The sequence below is a fragment of the Anastrepha obliqua genome, chromosome 6, assembly GCF_027943255.1.
Source record: "Anastrepha obliqua isolate idAnaObli1 chromosome 6, idAnaObli1_1.0, whole genome shotgun sequence".
Taxonomy (NCBI): domain Eukaryota; kingdom Metazoa; phylum Arthropoda; class Insecta; order Diptera; family Tephritidae; genus Anastrepha; species Anastrepha obliqua.
Genome location: NC_072897.1, coordinates 79,831,942 through 79,855,020, shown reverse-complemented (window position 1 = coordinate 79,855,020; position 23,079 = coordinate 79,831,942). Strand labels below are relative to the sequence as shown.

The following is a 23,079-nucleotide window of genomic DNA, read 5'->3' as shown; positions in this document are numbered from 1 at the left end:
TCTTTATTTTTTTTATTTGTATACATTTATTCTTCAGCATACGAGTATGTACATATGTAATGACATAAGCACCGGGCCGCTGTTGCCATAGCAAAAAAAACAATCATAATTCGTCAAATTTCCGACGATTATATATTTCAAAGTTAGCAATTTTTATCGAAAAAAATGCCCTTAGCTTATAACAATATTACGTCTTCGACATTTTGTACTATTGAAATTTTCGAACCTATTCCTTTTTGTTCTCCAATAGTAGATAAACACTCAATAAATATGAATCTTCATGTATAAGATTATCCAATTTATAAAAAAACGCACGAAAACTATGTACAGGGTGAACGATATGAAGTGTTACTTATTCAAAACACTATAACTTTTTTGTGTGAAATTAGTCTTTATTGATTTCAAAAACAAAATTGTTCAAAAATGATTACAATTTTAACATATATTCACTTTAGCTCGATATGACCACCTTTTGCCTTCACTATAGCCTTGAAACGGTCAAAAAATAAATTGCATGCTGCACGAATGTGATCTTGAGGTACATATTTTGGCCCATTCTCGTATAATAGCTTTTTTCAGCGCATCCATACTGGCATATTTTTTAGTCCTCACCTTGCTCTCCAAAATGGACCAGATGGAATAGTCCATCGGATTTGCGTTTGGCGAATTCGAAAGCCATTGTGTGGACGAATTGAAGTGTGGAACATGATTTTTTAACCATTCTTGGTTCGCACGAGCTTTATGAGACGGTGCCGAGTCCTGTTGGAACGTCCATGGTCTACGACCGAAATGTTTGCGTGTCCACTGCTCTAAAGCAGCTTCTGAAACATTTTCCCGATAATAAGTCGCATTCACTTTGACACCAGGCTCGATAAAAACGAGAGCGGTCACTACGGCCCAAACCATTACTTGCAATGGGAAATTGCTTCTAGTGGCCATACGTAGGTTCAAATTCTCGTATGAGCGTTCGATCAAGTAAACACGATCGTTTTGAGTGTTTATGAACTGCTCAATTGGGGCATCTTTTTCACCAGAAAACATAATGTTAGGAAATTAGGAAACTTGTAAGCCTTGACCTTGAGCTCATTTTTCAATATGCGTCGAATGCTGTCTTGCGATATTTTCAGTTCTTTGGCCATTTTTCTTCCACTTCGACGTGGATTTCGTTGAAGTCGAGCCTTCACTTTCCGAACCATTTCTAGCGCTGTTGCGATACACAAACATTTTATTCACTTTGACGTGACTGAGCTCACGAACAATGGCTGGTTGTGATTTTCCAGCAAAATATAACGAAATCACACTATTACGTTTGAATTCCATCACAGAAAAAAAATTCAACAAAACTGAGACGCAAATGCTTTTGATGGCTTACAAACAATATATTGAACTGTCGTTAAAACAGTTTTGACGTTGATGTCATGAGTTGTTTTACAGATACAAGCAGTGTGAAGTTGGTAATATAGCAGTGAAGTTAGAAATTTGCTTAAAAACAAGATGTGGCTTTTTTACATGTTTACATACACATTTTGCTTATGACAACGAATGCGAACTCTTGAGCATTATTAGAGATGTATTTGCTGGAATTTTGTTTGGATTGTTGGAATTCAGGAATGTTTAACCCTCTACTGCCCAAATTTTATTTTTGAATGAAAAAAATTGCTTTGGGTGGGGATTATGGTAAAATTATAGGTTCTTTATCAAGAAAGTGAAATTTTGTTCCTTGATCCGATTACATAGGGATAAAACCTTACTCCGCCTGCAGGCGGCTTTGGGAAAGAACGCCAAAAAAAATCTAAATGAAAAACTTGCAACTTCAGTGTATTACGTACTTTTATTGAACAAAACAGAAAGTTTTTAACAGAAATCAATACAAAACAAACAGTCAGTCTTATTTCAAATAGTTTTAGAAAAATGTTTACAAAAGAAAGGCATGCTTTTGGGCATAAATAGGCAGTTGGTGCAAATTATTTATGGTGAAAATTGTGAAAGCAGTCCTTTTGCTGGGAAAAACAAAGATTCAGATTACATTTTCGGCACACGATTTGAGTTTCGGAAGTGCAGCCAGGATATTTGCACCTTTTTTTTACCGGTGCGTGATAAAAACTTTGCAAAATGTCCAACTCCGTCGTAGCGAACGTCGTCAGGAGGTAAGTAAGCTTTTTTTCCAGTAAATTTTACTTGAGGAGTTTGTCATAGACGACCTGGAGCTCTTGGTATTGAATAATATTGTTGTTTGCAGAGTACGTAGGCGAACTCTGCCCGGAAGTTCGGCAGTTGGTACTGCCTAGCATGCGTGTCAATCCTGTTAATTCTTCTGAACAAAACATAAGCGTTTATCATGGCCATATCAAGCAGGTGTATAAATAGTCGGTTTGTGTACTTATTGCTCTTTACCGGAAACTTATATCGCCCAATTAGTCCATCCATGAGGTCGACGCCCCCCATATGACTATTATATTCACGGACTACATTGGGGCAATCGACATCAACAAATTTTTTTTCTGAGCGGACGAACCGCGACACCTTGTTTATAACACTTGTTTCATTCTGGAAGGGCTTTTCGTCTGCGTACCTCGATGCGAGTCGCACTATTTTATTGTCCTTCCAAACTGATAAAGAAATGTCAACTTTTAGGAAAATTCGTCTTATAATTCGATTTAGCCGGCTGCACGCACGAAAAAATGTGTCGTTATCTTGCTCATTCGTCGTTATCTTGCTGAATCGTCGTTATCTTGCTCATGCGCGGAACGAACGACAAAGAGCACAATCGGCCCCCGCATTCAGCAACGTTCGACATCTGGCTTTCTCCTACTTGAGTGAGCATATCTATGTATGTATATGCGCATATGTATATAAATTCAGATATTTGTATTTGCATATGCCTTCTTCCTGTGTGCATGGTAATGAACCATTTCTCTGTTGAGAATAGGACGATGATAGGAAAAGTAGGAAATGAAAGGGGGTGTTTCGAGTGTAATGTGTCTTGAAAGAGTCAAATCGATGATGGTGCCTCTTAGTGCTGTTGATTTATTAACGTCTGATGCACAATCGAATTTGAAAATATCTTTTATGAATTTGATAAAAGTCTCGTCATTTTTCACGTTTGTGTAACTTGACCTATTCCATTGCGATTCCATTTACCTCTTTCTCTATATCCATACAAAATATCTATCAAACAAATAAAATTAAAATTTTGTTTTGAAAATTGCAACCATTTTATCAGTATTTTCTTATGACGTTGTCACGTTAAACTATCGTCAGTAAACCGGCTTTACAGACAACCTCTTTGTTATAATTTTTCCAGGCAAATTTTCTAGCTTTGTCTTTGAAAAAAATTAGTTTTTAAGGTTTTAGGTAATTGGGGGATGATTTTTCAACTCTTAAAGGGGTGTATGTATTACCGTTTACTAGAACTACAAAAAAACATGTCAAACCGAGTTTGAATACGTACAATTTTTTTTATTTTTGAAGTTTTTCCGATTTTTTCAAAAATATTTCCCTATTCAAGGGTGTGTTCTGACATAATAAAACAAAAATTTGAAATTCGGTCCTAGACAATCTACTTCAAAATCATGCATTAGCATTTTAAGATAAAAATTATTAAAACTGGTCAACAATTGGATCGTGTAGCCATTTTTGAACAGAATTTTTCAAAAAATTCTTACTGTGTATCGTAAGAATATCGTGGCTTTGTTGTAGAAAAGAGGTAGACAAACTTCTGGCTTAATCGTGCTAGATACCCGAACCATAGCTCTGGGTTCGCATTTAATGTTTCCTCATGTACTATCTCCAGTTTCGCGCCGTTCCATAAACTCTCCTGTGTCGGAACAGTCGCTGTGAGCCATTTTAGCGTCGTGTCGTGTCGCTTGCGATCCGCACAACGATAGCTTGTAGCAGTTTTTTATTTATCTGCTTCCATTGGTTTGTGGTCATGTGTCCTTTCGGACAACTTAGGTCAATCTGTGCTACGATCAGGTATCTTTTGGCTACATCACTGACCCTAGCTATCTTCTCGGCACTGCTCGGCAGATCAGTATGATTTGCAGGAGCTGCTTTCGTATGGCGACGCTTAGCCACACGTTTTTCTTCTTCCCCGGGTTTTTGCCTTTTCGTCTTCTTCAAGTTTCTCGCCACGTTCTCCTCAATTTTATTGGCGAAAGCAGGGTTCGTTTTCGCAAACCTTTCGTCTTTTAATAGTTGCGCTTTTGGCCCACTTCAAATCCTCCGGCTCCGAAGGCGTGAGGGGACTTTTGGTGCCGAGCCGCATTTGAATTTTGACCGCCGCTTTGTATTGGGCAAGGGCTTTCCATACCTCCTTACTCGGCTTCTGCCTCGGTCTCTTATTTTACTTTACTTTGTTTTGCAATAGCATATTAACTACTGGAGTCTGCAATAACTGCATCAGAAATGTTCCCTACCGTGCCCGCCGATGGTAGCAGTCACTACTTCCACCGACGTTGGTACCAATATCCCGGCCCGTTTATCATCCTTTTTCGATGCCATGTTGGTTTTCTTGTACAGGGACTTACAAGGTTCTGCATATCTTCTCTTACCATAAAGGTGCTGGAGGGAGACATACATACCTTGTAAACAGCCTTACCTAGGCCTCTTACCGCCTTGCGCCTCGTATCCCCGCCTCATATTCCAATATCAAATTTCGAAGATTCCATTATTAGAAGGTAGGTCCCTTAATTTGGCGAACAACATTAAGACGCATGCCAAACACCTAGCAGAAGTGTACGCGCCAATTCTTTATTTTTTTTATTTGTATACATTTATTCTTCAGCATACGAGTATGTACATATGTAATGACATAAGCACCGGGCCGCTCTTGCCATAGCAAAAAAAAAAATCATAATTCGTCAAATTTCCGACGATTATATATTTAAAAGTTAGCAATTTTTATCGAAAAAAATGTCCTTAGCTTATAACAATATTACGTCTTCGACATTTTGTACTATTGAAATTTTCGAACCTATTCCTTTTTGTTCTCCAATAGTAGATAAACACTCAATAAATATGAATCTTCATGTATAAGATTATCCAATTTATAAAAAAACGCACGAAAACTATGTACAGGGTGAACGATATGAAGTGTTACTTATTCAAAACACTATAACTTTTTTGTGTGAAATTAGTCTTTATTGATTTCAAAGACAAAATTGTTCAAAAATGATTACAATTTTAACATATATTCACTTTAGCTCGATATGACCACCTTTTGCCTTCACTATAGCCTTGAAACGGTCAAAAAATAAATTGCATGCTGCACGAATGTGATCTTGAGGTACATATTTTGGCCCATTCTCGTATAATAGCTTTTTTCAGCGCATCCATACTGGCATATTTTTTAGTCCTCACCTTGCTCTCCAAAATGGACCAGATGGAATAGTCCATCGGATTTGCGTTTGGCGAATTCGAAAGCCATTGTGTGGACGAATTGAAGTGTGGAACATGATTTTTTAACCATTCTTGGTTCGCACGAGCTTTATGAGACGGTGCCGAGTCCTGTTGGAACGTCCATGGTCTACGACCGAAATGTTTGCGTGTCCACTGCTCTAAAGCAGCTTCTGAAACATTTTCCCGATAATAAGTCGCATTCACTTTGACACCAGGCTCGATAAAAACGATTGGAGAGCGGTCACTACGGCCCAAACCATTACTTGCAATGGGAAATTGCTCCTAGTGCCCATACGTAGGTTCAAATTCTCGTATGAGCGTTCGATCAAGTAAACACGATCGTTTTGAGTGTTTATGAACTGCTCAATTGGGGCATCTTTTTCACCAGAAAACATAATGTTAGGAAATTAGGAAACTTGTAAGCCTTGACCTTGAGCTCATTTTTCAATATGCGTCGAATGCTGTCTTGCGATATTTTCAGTTCTTTGGCCATTTTTCTTCCACTTCGACGTGGATTTCGTTGAAGTCGAGCCTTCACTTTCCGAACCATTTCTAGCGCTGTTGCGATACACAAACATTTTATTCACTTTGACGTGACTGAGCTCACGAACAATGGCTGGTTGTGATTTTCCAGCAAAATATAACGAAATCACACTATTACGTTTGAATTCCATCACAGAAAAAAAATTCAACAAAACTGAGACGCAAATGCTTTTGATGGCTTACAAACAATATATTGAACTGTCGTTAAAACAGTTTTGACGTTGATGTCATGAGTTTTTTTACAGATACAAGCAGTGTGAAGTTGGTAATATAGCAGTGAAGTTAGAAATTTGCTTAAAAACAAGATGTGGCTTTTTTACATGTTTACATACACATTTTGCTTATGACAACGAATGCGAACTCTTGAGCATTATTAGAGATGTATTTGCTGGAATTTTGTTTGGATTGTTGGAATTCAGGAATGTTTAACCCTCTACTGCCCAAATTTTATTTTTGAATGAAAAAAATTGCTTTGGGTGGGGATTATGGTAAAATTATAGGTTCTTTATCAAGAAAGTGAAATTTTGTTCCTTGATCCGATTACATAGGGATAAAACCTTACTCCGCCTGCAGGCGACTTTGGGAAAGAACGCCAAAAAAAATCTAAATGAAAAACTTGCAAATTCAGTGTATTACGTACTTTTATTGAACAAAACAGAAAGTTTTTAACAGAAATCAATACAAAACAAACAGTCAGTCTGATTTCAAATAGTTTTAGAAAAATGTCTACAAAAGAAAGGCATGCTTTTGGGCATAAATAGGCAGTTGGTGCAAATTATTTATGGTGAAAATTGTGAAAGCAGTCCTTTTGCTGGGAAAAACGAAGATTCAGATTACATTTTCGGCACACGATTTGAGTTTCGGAAGTGCAGCCAGGATATTTGCACCTTTTTTTACCGGTGCGTGATAAAAACTTTGCAAAATGTCCAACTCCGTCGTAGCGAACGTCGTCAGGAGGTAAGTAAGCTTTTGTTCCAGTAAATTTTACTTGAGGAGTTTGTCATAGACGACCTGGAGCTCTTGGTATTGAATAATATTGTTGTTTGCAGAGTACGTAGGCGAACTCTGCCCGGAAGTTCGGCAGTTGGTACTGCCTAGCATTCGTGTCAATCCTGTTAATTCTTCTGAACAAAACATAAGCGTTTATCATGGCCATATCAAGCAGGTGTATAAATAGTCGGTTTGTGTACTTATTGCTCTTTACCGGAAACTTATATCGCCCAATTAGTCCATCCATGAGGTCGACGCCCCCCCTATGACTATTATATTCACGGACTACATTGGGGCAATCGACATCAACAAATTTTTTTTCTGAGCGGACGAACCGCGACACCTTGTTTATAACACTTGTTTCATTCTGGAAGGGCTTTTCGTCTGCGTACCTCGATGCGAGTCGCACTATTTTATTGTCCTTCCAAACTGATAAAGAAATGTCAACTTTTAGGAAAATTCGTCTTATAATTCGATTTAGCCGGCTGCACGCACGAAAAAATGTGTCGTTATCTTGCTCATTCGTCGTTATCTTGCTGAATCGTCGTTATCTTGCTCATGCGCGGAACGAACGACAAAGAGCACAATCGGCCCCCGCATTCAGCAACGTTCGACATCTGGCTTTCTCCTACTTGAGTGAGCATATCTATGTATGTATATGCGCATATGTATATAAATTCAGATATTTGTATTTGCATATGCCTTCTTCCTGTGTGCATGGTAATGAACCATTTCTCTGTTGAGAATAGGACGATGATAGGAAAAGTAGGAAATGAAAGGGGGTGTTTCGAGTGTAATGTGTCTTGAAAGAGTCAAATCGATGATGGTGCCTCTTAGTGCTGTTGATTTATTAACGTCTGATGCACAATCGAATTTGAAAATATCTTTTATGAATTTGATAAAAGTCTCGTCATTTTTCACGTTTGTGTAACTTGACCTATTCCATTGCGATTCCATTTACCTCTTTCTCTATATCCATACAAAATATCTATCAAACAAATAAAATTAAAATTTTGTTTTGAAAATTGCAACCATTTTATCAGTATTTTCTTATGACGTTGTCACGTTAAACTATCGTCAGTAAACCGGCTTTACAGACAACCTCTTTGTTATAATTTTTCCAGGCAAATTTTCTAGCTTTGTCTTTGAAAAAAATTAGTTTTTAAGGTTTTAGGTAATTGGGGGATGATTTTTCAACTCTTAAAGGGGTGTATGTATTACCGTTTACTAGAACTACAAAAAAACATGTCAAACCGAGTTTGAATACGTACAATTTTTTTTATTTTTGAAGTTTTTCCGATTTTTTCAAAAATATTTCCCTATTCAAGGGTGTGTTCTGACATAATAAAACAAAAATTTGAAATTCGGTCCTAGACAATCTACTTCAAAATCATGCATTAGCATTTTAAGATAAAAATTATTAAAACTGGTCAACAATTGGATCGTGTAGCCATTTTTGAACAGAATTTTTCAAAAAATTCTTACTGTGTATCGTAAGAATATCGTGGCTTTGTTGTAGAAAAGAGGTAGACAAACTTCTGGCTTAATCGTGCTAGATACCCGAACCATAGCTCTGGGTTCGCATTTAATGTTTCCTCATGTACTATCTCCAGTTTCGCGCCGTTCCATAAACTCTCCTGTGTCGGAACAGTCGCTGTGAGCCATTTTAGCGTCGTGTCGTGTCGCTTGCGATCCGCACAACGATAGCTTGTAGCAGTTTTTTATTTATCTGCTTCCATTGGTTTGTGGTCATGTGTCCTTTCGGACAACTTAGGTCAATCTGTGCTACGATCAGGTATCTTTTGGCTACATCACTGACCCTAGCTATCTTCTCGGCACTGCTCGGCAGATCAGTATGATTTGCAGGAGCTGCTTTCGTATGGCGACGCTTAGCCACACGTTTTTCTTCTTCCCCGGGTTTTTGCCTTTTCGTCTTCTTCAAGTTTCTCGCCACGTTCTCCTCAATTTTATTGGCGAAAGCAGGGTTCGTTTTCGCAAACCTTTCGTCTTTTAATAGTTGCGCTTTTGGCCCACTTCAAATCCTCCGGCTCCGAAGGCGTGAGGGGACTTTTGGTGCCGAGCCGCATTTGAATTTTGACCGCCGCTTTGTATTGGGCAAGGGCTTTCCATACCTCCTTACTCGGCTTCTGCCTCGGTCTCTTATTTTACTTTACTTTGTTTTGCAATGGCATATTAACTACTGGAGTCTGCAATAACCGCATCAGAAATGTTCCCTACCGTGCCCGCCGATGGTAGCAGTCACTACTTCCACCGACGTTGGTACCAATATCCCGGCCCGTTTATCATCCTTTTTCGATGCCATGTTGGTTTTCTTGTACAGGGACTTACAAGGTTCTGCATATCTTCTCTTACCATAAAGGTGCTGGAGGGAGACATACATACCTTGTAAACAGCCTTACCTAGGCCTCTTACCGCCTTGCGCCTCGTATCCCCGCCTCATATTCCAATATCAAATTTCGAAGATTCGATTATTAGAAGGTAGGTCCCTTAATTTGGCGAACAACATTAAGACGCATGCCAAACACCTAGCAGAAGTGTACGCGCCAATTCTTTATTTTTTTTATTTGTATACATTTATTCTTCAGCATACGAGTATGTACATATGTAATGACATAAGCACCGGGCCGCTGTTGCCATAGCAAAAAAAACAATCATAATTCGTCAAATTTCCGACGATTATATATTTCAAAGTTAGCAATTTTTATCGAAAAAAATGCCCTTAGCTTATAACAATATTACGTCTTCGACATTTTGTACTATTGAAATTTTCGAACCTATTCCTTTTTGTTCTCCAATAGTAGATAAACACTCAATAAATATGAATCTTCATGTATAAGATTATCCAATTTATAAAAAAACGCACGAAAACTATGTACAGGGTGAACGATATGAAGTGTTACTTATTCAAAACACTATAACTTTTTTGTGTGAAATTAGTCTTTATTGATTTCAAAAACAAAATTGTTCAAAAATGATTACAATTTTAACATATATTCACTTTAGCTCGATATGACCACCTTTTGCCTTCACTATAGCCTTGAAACGGTCAAAAAATAAATTGCATGCTGCACGAATGTGATCTTGAGGTACATATTTTGGCCCATTCTCGTATAATAGCTTTTTTCAGCGCATCCATACTGGCATATTTTTTAGTCCTCACCTTGCTCTCCAAAATGGACCAGATGGAATAGTCCATCGGATTTGCGTTTGGCGAATTCGAAAGCCATTGTGTGGACGAATTGAAGTGTGGAACATGATTTTTTAACCATTCTTGGTTCGCACGAGCTTTATGAGACGGTGCCGAGTCCTGTTGGAACGTCCATGGTCTACGACCGAAATGTTTGCGTGTCCACTGCTCTAAAGCAGCTTCTGAAACATTTTCCCGATAATAAGTCGCATTCACTTTGACACCAGGCTCGATAAAAACGAGAGCGGTCACTACGGCCCAAACCATTACTTGCAATGGGAAATTGCTTCTAGTGGCCATACGTAGGTTCAAATTCTCGTATGAGCGTTCGATCAAGTAAACACGATCGTTTTGAGTGTTTATGAACTGCTCAATTGGGGCATCTTTTTCACCAGAAAACATAATGTTAGGAAATTAGGAAACTTGTAAGCCTTGACCTTGAGCTCATTTTTCAATATGCGTCGAATGCTGTCTTGCGATATTTTCAGTTCTTTGGCCATTTTTCTTCCACTTCGACGTGGATTTCGTTGAAGTCGAGCCTTCACTTTCCGAACCATTTCTAGCGCTGTTGCGATACACAAACATTTTATTCACTTTGACGTGACTGAGCTCACGAACAATGGCTGGTTGTGATTTTCCAGCAAAATATAACGAAATCACACTATTACGTTTGAATTCCATCACAGAAAAAAAATTCAACAAAACTGAGACGCAAATGCTTTTGATGGCTTACAAACAATATATTGAACTGTCGTTAAAACAGTTTTGACGTTGATGTCATGAGTTGTTTTACAGATACAAGCAGTGTGAAGTTGGTAATATAGCAGTGAAGTTAGAAATTTGCTTAAAAACAAGATGTGGCTTTTTTACATGTTTACATACACATTTTGCTTATGACAACGAATGCGAACTCTTGAGCATTATTAGAGATGTATTTGCTGGAATTTTGTTTGGATTGTTGGAATTCAGGAATGTTTAACCCTCTACTGCCCAAATTTTATTTTTGAATGAAAAAAATTGCTTTGGGTGGGGATTATGGTAAAATTATAGGTTCTTTATCAAGAAAGTGAAATTTTGTTCCTTGATCCGATTACATAGGGATAAAACCTTACTCCGCCTGCAGGCGGCTTTGGGAAAGAACGCCAAAAAAAATCTAAATGAAAAACTTGCAACTTCAGTGTATTACGTACTTTTATTGAACAAAACAGAAAGTTTTTAACAGAAATCAATACAAAACAAACAGTCAGTCTTATTTCAAATAGTTTTAGAAAAATGTTTACAAAAGAAAGGCATGCTTTTGGGCATAAATAGGCAGTTGGTGCAAATTATTTATGGTGAAAATTGTGAAAGCAGTCCTTTTGCTGGGAAAAACAAAGATTCAGATTACATTTTCGGCACACGATTTGAGTTTCGGAAGTGCAGCCAGGATATTTGCACCTTTTTTTTACCGGTGCGTGATAAAAACTTTGCAAAATGTCCAACTCCGTCGTAGCGAACGTCGTCAGGAGGTAAGTAAGCTTTTTTTCCAGTAAATTTTACTTGAGGAGTTTGTCATAGACGACCTGGAGCTCTTGGTATTGAATAATATTGTTGTTTGCAGAGTACGTAGGCGAACTCTGCCCGGAAGTTCGGCAGTTGGTACTGCCTAGCATGCGTGTCAATCCTGTTAATTCTTCTGAACAAAACATAAGCGTTTATCATGGCCATATCAAGCAGGTGTATAAATAGTCGGTTTGTGTACTTATTGCTCTTTACCGGAAACTTATATCGCCCAATTAGTCCATCCATGAGGTCGACGCCCCCCATATGACTATTATATTCACGGACTACATTGGGGCAATCGACATCAACAAATTTTTTTTCTGAGCGGACGAACCGCGACACCTTGTTTATAACACTTGTTTCATTCTGGAAGGGCTTTTCGTCTGCGTACCTCGATGCGAGTCGCACTATTTTATTGTCCTTCCAAACTGATAAAGAAATGTCAACTTTTAGGAAAATTCGTCTTATAATTCGATTTAGCCGGCTGCACGCACGAAAAAATGTGTCGTTATCTTGCTCATTCGTCGTTATCTTGCTGAATCGTCGTTATCTTGCTCATGCGCGGAACGAACGACAAAGAGCACAATCGGCCCCCGCATTCAGCAACGTTCGACATCTGGCTTTCTCCTACTTGAGTGAGCATATCTATGTATGTATATGCGCATATGTATATAAATTCAGATATTTGTATTTGCATATGCCTTCTTCCTGTGTGCATGGTAATGAACCATTTCTCTGTTGAGAATAGGACGATGATAGGAAAAGTAGGAAATGAAAGGGGGTGTTTCGAGTGTAATGTGTCTTGAAAGAGTCAAATCGATGATGGTGCCTCTTAGTGCTGTTGATTTATTAACGTCTGATGCACAATCGAATTTGAAAATATCTTTTATGAATTTGATAAAAGTCTCGTCATTTTTCACGTTTGTGTAACTTGACCTATTCCATTGCGATTCCATTTACCTCTTTCTCTATATCCATACAAAATATCTATCAAACAAATAAAATTAAAATTTTGTTTTGAAAATTGCAACCATTTTATCAGTATTTTCTTATGACGTTGTCACGTTAAACTATCGTCAGTAAACCGGCTTTACAGACAACCTCTTTGTTATAATTTTTCCAGGCAAATTTTCTAGCTTTGTCTTTGAAAAAAATTAGTTTTTAAGGTTTTAGGTAATTGGGGGATGATTTTTCAACTCTTAAAGGGGTGTATGTATTACCGTTTACTAGAACTACAAAAAAACATGTCAAACCGAGTTTGAATACGTACAATTTTTTTTATTTTTGAAGTTTTTCCGATTTTTTCAAAAATATTTCCCTATTCAAGGGTGTGTTCTGACATAATAAAACAAAAATTTGAAATTCGGTCCTAGACAATCTACTTCAAAATCATGCATTAGCATTTTAAGATAAAAATTATTAAAACTGGTCAACAATTGGATCGTGTAGCCATTTTTGAACAGAATTTTTCAAAAAATTCTTACTGTGTATCGTAAGAATATCGTGGCTTTGTTGTAGAAAAGAGGTAGACAAACTTCTGGCTTAATCGTGCTAGATACCCGAACCATAGCTCTGGGTTCGCATTTAATGTTTCCTCATGTACTATCTCCAGTTTCGCGCCGTTCCATAAACTCTCCTGTGTCGGAACAGTCGCTGTGAGCCATTTTAGCGTCGTGTCGTGTCGCTTGCGATCCGCACAACGATAGCTTGTAGCAGTTTTTTATTTATCTGCTTCCATTGGTTTGTGGTCATGTGTCCTTTCGGACAACTTAGGTCAATCTGTGCTACGATCAGGTATCTTTTGGCTACATCACTGACCCTAGCTATCTTCTCGGCACTGCTCGGCAGATCAGTATGATTTGCAGGAGCTGCTTTCGTATGGCGACGCTTAGCCACACGTTTTTCTTCTTCCCCGGGTTTTTGCCTTTTCGTCTTCTTCAAGTTTCTCGCCACGTTCTCCTCAATTTTATTGGCGAAAGCAGGGTTCGTTTTCGCAAACCTTTCGTCTTTTAATAGTTGCGCTTTTGGCCCACTTCAAATCCTCCGGCTCCGAAGGCGTGAGGGGACTTTTGGTGCCGAGCCGCATTTGAATTTTGACCGCCGCTTTGTATTGGGCAAGGGCTTTCCATACCGCCTTACTCGGCTTCTGCCTCGGTCTCTTATTTTACTTTACTTTGTTTTGCAATAGCATATTAACTACTGGAGTCTGCAATAACTGCATCAGAAATGTTCCCTACCGTGCCCGCCGATGGTAGCAGTCACTACTTCCACCGACGTTGGTACCAATATCCCGGCCCGTTTATCATCCTTTTTCGATGCCATGTTGGTTTTCTTGTACAGGGACTTACAAGGTTCTGCATATCTTCTCTTACCATAAAGGTGCTGGAGGGAGACATACATACCTTGTAAACAGCCTTACCTAGGCCTCTTACCGCCTTGCGCCTCGTATCCCCGCCTCATATTCCAATATCAAATTTCGAAGATTCGATTATTAGAAGGTAGGTCCCTTAATTTGGCGAACAACATTAAGACGCATGCCAAACACCTAGCAGAAGTGTACGCGCCAATTCTTTATTTTTTTTATTTGTATACATTTATTCTTCAGCATACGAGTATGTACATATGTAATGACATAAGCACCGGGCCGCTCTTGCCATAGCAAAAAAAAAAATCATAATTCGTCAAATTTCCGACGATTATATATTTAAAAGTTAGCAATTTTTATCGAAAAAAATGTCCTTAGCTTATAACAATATTACGTCTTCGACATTTTGTACTATTGAAATTTTCGAACCTATTCCTTTTTGTTCTCCAATAGTAGATAAACACTCAATAAATATGAATCTTCATGTATAAGATTATCCAATTTATAAAAAAACGCACGAAAACTATGTACAGGGTGAACGATATGAAGTGTTACTTATTCAAAACACTATAACTTTTTTGTGTGAAATTAGTCTTTATTGATTTCAAAGACAAAATTGTTCAAAAATGATTACAATTTTAACATATATTCACTTTAGCTCGATATGACCACCTTTTGCCTTCACTATAGCCTTGAAACGGTCAAAAAATAAATTGCATGCTGCACGAATGTGATCTTGAGGTACATATTTTGGCCCATTCTCGTATAATAGCTTTTTTCAGCGCATCCATACTGGCATATTTTTTAGTCCTCACCTTGCTCTCCAAAATGGACCAGATGGAATAGTCCATCGGATTTGCGTTTGGCGAATTCGAAAGCCATTGTGTGGACGAATTGAAGTGTGGAACATGATTTTTTAACCATTCTTGGTTCGCACGAGCTTTATGAGACGGTGCCGAGTCCTGTTGGAACGTCCATGGTCTACGACCGAAATGTTTGCGTGTCCACTGCTCTAAAGCAGCTTCTGAAACATTTTCCCGATAATAAGTCGCATTCACTTTGACACCAGGCTCGATAAAAACGATTGGAGAGCGGTCACTACGGCCCAAACCATTACTTGCAATGGGAAATTGCTCCTAGTGCCCATACGTAGGTTCAAATTCTCGTATGAGCGTTCGATCAAGTAAACACGATCGTTTTGAGTGTTTATGAACTGCTCAATTGGGGCATCTTTTTCACCAGAAAACATAATGTTAGGAAATTAGGAAACTTGTAAGCCTTGACCTTGAGCTCATTTTTCAATATGCGTCGAATGCTGTCTTGCGATATTTTCAGTTCTTTGGCCATTTTTCTTCCACTTCGACGTGGATTTCGTTGAAGTCGAGCCTTCACTTTCCGAACCATTTCTAGCGCTGTTGCGATACACAAACATTTTATTCACTTTGACGTGACTGAGCTCACGAACAATGGCTGGTTGTGATTTTCCAGCAAAATATAACGAAATCACACTATTACGTTTGAATTCCATCACAGAAAAAAAATTCAACAAAACTGAGACGCAAATGCTTTTGATGGCTTACAAACAATATATTGAACTGTCGTTAAAACAGTTTTGACGTTGATGTCATGAGTTTTTTTACAGATACAAGCAGTGTGAAGTTGGTAATATAGCAGTGAAGTTAGAAATTTGCTTAAAAACAAGATGTGGCTTTTTTACATGTTTACATACACATTTTGCTTATGACAACGAATGCGAACTCTTGAGCATTATTAGAGATGTATTTGCTGGAATTTTGTTTGGATTGTTGGAATTCAGGAATGTTTAACCCTCTACTGCCCAAATTTTATTTTTGAATGAAAAAAATTGCTTTGGGTGGGGATTATGGTAAAATTATAGGTTCTTTATCAAGAAAGTGAAATTTTGTTCCTTGATCCGATTACATAGGGATAAAACCTTACTCCGCCTGCAGGCGACTTTGGGAAAGAACGCCAAAAAAAATCTAAATGAAAAACTTGCAAATTCAGTGTATTACGTACTTTTATTGAACAAAACAGAAAGTTTTTAACAGAAATCAATACAAAACAAACAGTCAGTCTGATTTCAAATAGTTTTAGAAAAATGTCTACAAAAGAAAGGCATGCTTTTGGGCATAAATAGGCAGTTGGTGCAAATTATTTATGGTGAAAATTGTGAAAGCAGTCCTTTTGCTGGGAAAAACGAAGATTCAGATTACATTTTCGGCACACGATTTGAGTTTCGGAAGTGCAGCCAGGATATTTGCACCTTTTTTTACCGGTGCGTGATAAAAACTTTGCAAAATGTCCAACTCCGTCGTAGCGAACGTCGTCAGGAGGTAAGTAAGCTTTTGTTCCAGTAAATTTTACTTGAGGAGTTTGTCATAGACGACCTGGAGCTCTTGGTATTGAATAATATTGTTGTTTGCAGAGTACGTAGGCGAACTCTGCCCGGAAGTTCGGCAGTTGGTACTGCCTAGCATTCGTGTCAATCCTGTTAATTCTTCTGAACAAAACATAAGCGTTTATCATGGCCATATCAAGCAGGTGTATAAATAGTCGGTTTGTGTACTTATTGCTCTTTACCGGAAACTTATATCGCCCAATTAGTCCATCCATGAGGTCGACGCCCCCCATATGACTATTATATTCACGGACTACATTGGGGCAATCGACATCAACAAATTTTTTTTCTGAGCGGACGAACCGCGACACCTTGTTTATAACACTTGTTTCATTCTGGAAGGGCTTTTCGCCTGCGTACCTCGATGCGAGTCGCACTATTTTATTGTCCTTCCAAACTGATAAAGAAATGTCAACTTTTAGGAAAATTCAGTTGAATATCCACGGGGTTGTTTCCTGAGATCAAGATCTGTCGGAAGTTTGCAATTCGGAATTCGATTTGAACGAATAGTTCCCAGCGAATGTATTCCGCGTGATTTTAGATAAACCAGAAGCGGCAGTGACGTGTAATAGTTGTCGAAATATGTTATATGGTTTTTAAAGTCTGGAATATTACCGGACAATCGGACCACCACATTCGCTGATGCCCCAAGATCTGGTGTATCAGTCAGAACAGCATAGTCTCCTGCGCCGCAATATATTTCGAAGTTATAACAAAATCCGAAGGAGTCACACAAAACGAAGAGTTTTATACCCCATTTATGTGGTTTATCTGGCAGATATTGTCGAAGGAAAGTCTTCATCTTCGTTGCGCACATTTGTTCATCGACACATTAACGTTGAGTCATCGGAATGGACTGAAACCTGTTATTGAAATGATCCACGATAGGTCTTATTTTATACAAACGGTCGTAATCTGGAGCATTTTTATCAGGTAACTTATCGTTATCATTGAAATGCAAGTTGCTTCTTATTAGATCAAATCGATTTCGTAACATTGTGTCCTGAATTATTTGGAACGCATATTCACCCCAGTATGAACGAACGTTTGGGTAGCGAAACACGGACATATAAAATAAAATACCAATATATTTTCGTATTTCCGAGTTGGTTGTTGAAAAGGTAGTGCTAATATTCTTTTGAGCGCTATAGAGATTGGTCTGTTTCACGATATGGTCGATGACACTGTCGCCCAAAAAGTACTCGAAGCACTTAAAGGGAGTGTCAAGACTTTTTATATCATCTCCCAAAGGTTTATAAAATACAGGAAACACTTTTTTTTGTTATTATTTGTAACTTTCGTATTTTGAACACAACCAGCAACACTATGATAATTTTTATTATAAGCTAAATACACTTCTAATATTTTTATTTAATTTTTAAAATACACCACTTTTGCAGAATAATTAATTTGACCGCACTTCACTATTTTCCGACTTCAAATGACTATGACGGCTGATTAAAAAACAAGACGCTGCTGCAAATGCACCAGCAATAATTTTGGGAGTTCCCCGAATTAGAAAGAGTTTAAAAAGTAATGAAATGGTATTTTAAAAGGGAATAAGCGTGAAAGAAACTTAGGCCGTCTACAGGCGGTCTTGGGTACTAGAGGGTTAACCTTCATCTTAGTCTTAATTTGAACGAAAATGTAAAAGCTGAAATTTAACTCTGTGTTGTTTTATATAAATATTCCCGGTACTTTCTGATCATAGGGTATGTACATAGGAGAATCCCCTAAATGCGAAGAACTTGTTTTTAATGCAATAAAAACACAAATATGTATTTACAAACACATTTATAAGGAGCGACAATGTCTGTATATACATACATTCTGTCAAAAAAGTACCGTCATCAAAATTTATTTTTTCGCCTTCAAAATAGGCTCCATTCAAAGCAATACACATATGCCAATGATTAGTCCAGTCATTAACGACCCTTTTAAACGCGTTTGAAGAGATCTTCTTCAGCGAATTCTCCTTAATGGCGTCTATCGACTCAAAGCGGCGTCTGCGGAGTGGCAATTTAAGTTTTGGGGAAAGGAAAATGTCACAGGGGGCTGAATTCGGTGAATACGATGGTTGTTCGATGATATTTGTCGAGTTTTTGGTAAAGAAAGTGTTCACAATATGAGCTTTGTGAGACTGTGTGTTATCATGGTGCAAGATCCATGAGTTTTCTTTACACAAAATGGGCCGTTTCCTACGCACATTCTCTCTTAAAGAGCGCATACCTTCCAAGTAATATTATTAATTTAATGTATGTCTTCAGCCCCCTTTTTCCGATGAATTTTTTGAAAGAAATTCAACTCTCTTGGAACGAGTCGAACAGCCACGAGTCCCATGCCCAATTGTTGGTGTAAAATATTGCGAATTGATTCGTGAGACACGCTAAGGTCACTAGCTATCTCCCTCAAACTTAAATGATGGTTTTCCGGTACCATTTCCTTGAATTTGTCGACGTTTTCATCCGTTGAAGACGTTGATGGGCGACCAGATCGAGGCAAATCTTGTACGATTTCTCGGACCTTTGCAAAAGCCTTATACCACTCGCAGACCCGTGTTTTTGATAAAGCACACGTGCCATAGGCTTTCTGCAACATTTTCATTGATTCCATAGTGAAAACCGCAGAGCACACTTGCGGTTGACTGATATAATAATTAAATGCCAAAAACAAGCTAATTGACAGATCACGCTCAAACTCTGTGACACTATAGAGGACAGTTGTACCAACATTCCAGCAAAAAAATTTAGACATACGTGTAACGCGAGCTTTTAAAATGAACAATTTCCGATATTTTTTGACAGAATGTATATAGATACTTATATATGCATCTAAAGGGTGTAAACAAATTCATAAATTTTTGTGCGCATGGCCGTTGTGATCAAGTCGCTGTCGGAAAAATGGGATTTTGATGTATAAGCTACAAACAATCCTACTTTCACATTTATCTGTGCGTAGATTTCTATACAAATTCGGTCATAATTTTTTTTGTCATTGAGTTTTACGTAGTAATACAACTATGAATAACATAATTTGTCATGTAAACTGCTATTTCGGTTATTTTGCAGTGGGATATAAATTAAGTAAATTTTGCAAAATATGATACAAATTGTGTATGGTAATATGAGTTTTCATATTTTACAGGCAGGAGTATGATCACCAAGAAAGGTGAAGGGTCTCAAGTTAAAGAATCAACAGACTCGTCCAGTACAACTTTAGAAGATGACGACGTAAAGGGTAAATATATAATAATTATTGCACCAAACATCTTAATTACTTTTTATGGGTTTAGCGAACAGGAAAAATTAAATGGTAAATTTGGTGATTCTAATTATAGTGTTATGTTTTTATTTTAGTTTTAGGATAGATAACATTACTCTTAAAAACTTCTTTTCTCACTTATTTTGCCAGTATGCAGTATATAAAGAAAATTACGAAACTATAACTCTACGTTATTAAAAATTGCTAAAAAAGTTTTTTATTATCTATAATTATTTATAAGTTTGGCTTTTGTTAGTATATGAAATTAAAAGCCCTTCTAATCGGTTTTAATGTTAAATATAATATCGTTAAAACGTATTTAAAGCAACTTTTAATAATACCTAGTTTGAAAGAAAATAAAATAATTATGCTAATTTAAATGTTGTCTGACAGCAAACTATGTCGAGTTTGAAATACACTTCTATTTGAATTTGTTGAAGTATGCTCTATATTTATTCATTCTTATTGTAAAATATATTAGAACTACAATAGAATCTCAAGTATCTATGGTATAGTAATAGTTAACTGGTCTTAATTTACATATTTTCAACATTTTTTAATTGTTTTCCATTGGAAAGCTTTGGCACCGTAAGAACTAAATTTTGTCAATTAATTTTTCAATTTAGTTTTCATTAAGTTTAACTTAAGTTATGCATTATTAGGAATCTTCGTAAAATTTGTCTACTTTTCTTATTGTTGGTATCCATATTTAGTTCATTTGCTATCCTAAATAATATATATTTGCATATAGTGTATTTATTTTTTTGTTGGGTATATAAGGGTCAATTCTTTTTTGTGAAGTTCGTACAAAAATTATCCGTCCAATGCCGCATCTCTGTAGAATTTTTAGCCAGTGCGTGAATTTTATTCTAAAGGATTTTCTACTGCTCAGATTTTAAGTCCAAAGACGTTAGTTTGAACTTTGGACAAACATGTATCTGATCTGAAGGGTGCGTACAGTCTTTGAGAAAAATTTAAGAGTTAAACTGATAAGCTTTTATTTTGAACAAAATTTAATGAAACTTCACGAATTTTTCATGCAACATTAACTTATTATGTATCTATAAATTCACTCAATAAACTTTCCATAACTATAATAACCTCCTCGATCTGGGTCCAGAGACGATTACATGCCCGAACCAAATGCTCCTTATTTATATTGGCCATAACGGTATTAATTGCAGTCTTATGAGAAGAAATGGTGTTATGAAGATGATTTCACGCTCAAGTATCCCTCCCTATACGTAGCAAACCAATCGAATAAGGTCTGGTGAATTAGGCGGCCATAAATTTGGTGTTATGCGGTCATGGAAATTTTCAACCATCCAATCTTGTGTCGTCACCGCTTTGTGTGAAGGAACAAAGAGTCTTGATTGAAGACATATGGGCTTTCACCGCGTATACTATTAATCCAGGGTTTCACTACTGCCTTTACATCATCGATATATGCAGCAGAATTCACTCGTAATCCTTCAGTAAAGAAGTGTGGTAGCATGGCATGCCCTTTGTTGCTCACAACACCTAAGCCTATGACAATGGTTAGAACCTTCGTCTGCATAACAACAGGAACCTCTGTAGTATTGGAACATAGCCATTTCCTTATTATTAGGTTGGTCTTTTGGTCTTGGTCAAAAATATTGTCGTCTGAAAACAACGAAAGCGTCTTATTCGCTTCAAGGTGTTTAGTTTAGTTTAGAAAGCGTTTTGATCGCATTACTCGTTGTTCTCGTGTTTATATATATATATAATTGGCGCGTACACCCTTTTTGGGTGTTTGGCCGAGCTCCTCCTCCTATTTGTGGTGTGCGTCTTGATGTTGTTCCACAAATGGAGGGACCTACAGTTTCAAGCCGACTCCGAACGGCAGGTATTTTTTATGACGAGCTTTTTCATGGCAGAAATACACTCAGAGGTTTGCCATTGCCTGCCGAGTGGCGAAAGCTATTTGAAAAACGTTTTTCTTAATTTTGGTGTTTCACCGAAATTCGAACCTACATTCTCTCTGTGATTTCCGAATGGTGGTCACGCACCAACCCATTCGGCTACGGCGGCAGCCTGCTTGTTCTTGTGTTTGCTCCGACATAAACTGTCTTCAGCGCGTAACGTAGGATGTATACCGGAAGATCTCTCATAGGCAAATCAACGGATAATACTTTCAGAAACATTAAGCCCTCACGCAGGGGCCCTCGGTGTCGGAACATTTCTCGTGTCTCTTGCGTTTTGCAACATATTCTGCATCGCCGCCTGAAGCTTCCAATTCACGGCGAACCTTATGAGCAAATTAACGGGCGTACCTAAGAAAATTAGAGATTTCTAAATGGGTGTGATTTGCACATACGAGGTGCAATAAGGTGAAGCTTTCAAATTTCGCGGGCTACGTACTTTCTACTTTCGAATATTTTTTTTTATGTTGGTAAACTCATCTCGGTTTCAGCAATATAGCATGTTTAGCTTATTTGTGAGAGGTATAAATAAAACATGTGTTTTGCGTGTTCGGTGATTTTCTGATCTGCTTCGGTGAATCTTGGCTCTCCTCGACTCTTCCATTGGGACTATGGGATTTGTTGATTCGTCACCATTAAGACCAGATTACCACCTCGTATAGCGGCGATAACTGCATGTATCTTCAAAATCTTGAGTTAAGTTGTAATCCTCCGTGTCCTATTGAGAAAAGACGAAAAAAAAAAAAAAACGGTTTCGGGAAGTTATGGCCACATATGTATATTCATGTTCTCCAAATATCGTAAGCACCCTGTGTACTGCGCTGCTTCTGCGTAGACACTGCAAAGAAATTTCCGAAATTATTCAGTATTAATTGGCTTTTCCAATAATTTTCTACATATTAATTATAGACTTAAAAATCACTTTAATGATTGTTAAATAACTCCTAAAGTTGTGGTATTATCGGTTAAATGTGATTCGTAATTTAGCCTAATCATGCCTCCAATTAAGCGTTTTCAGACTATCATGCACCATCTTTATTAAATGTGACAATACATTACATACATACATTATTAAATGTGTTATACACCCTCTCTTCTTTTTATACGGTCTCTTTTACATGATTTTGAAATAACACAAGTTTTTAATACATTTTTTATACGAAATTTTCGTTTCTGCACGAATCACAAAACAAAAAATGTTTCTAAACAAAACATGATTCCTAAAAGAATACTTTATTTAAGTAAACAGTTTTCGTATACGATTAACTAGGGATATGTATGATGCAATAAGTATGTTTTAGAAAGAACCTATTCGGTGTATTAAACTTTCAATCTTTATTTAAACCCTTACGCTCTCTATTTATGTGTTTATGTGTTTGTATACTGCAGCTGTCTAGTTAACAAGTGT

General features: G+C 37.4%; 1 protein-coding gene across 6 annotated transcripts in view; it reads left to right on the top strand.

Annotated features, from left to right (window-relative positions):
• Positions 1-23,079, top strand: part of LOC129249802 (calcium/calmodulin-dependent protein kinase type II alpha chain) — a 446,460-nt gene that overhangs the window by 315,929 nt on the left and 107,452 nt on the right. For 5 of the 6 annotated variants that reach the window (XM_054889448.1, XM_054889447.1, XM_054889451.1 and 2 more), the window contains one exon: positions 19,612-19,704. In XM_054889448.1, the coding sequence (XP_054745423.1) occupies positions 19,612-19,704 (93 nt within the window). Of the gene's footprint in view, positions 1-19,611; positions 19,705-19,759; positions 19,792-23,079 lie in introns of those variants that run through there. The other variant, XM_054889452.1, reaches the window with a different exon arrangement.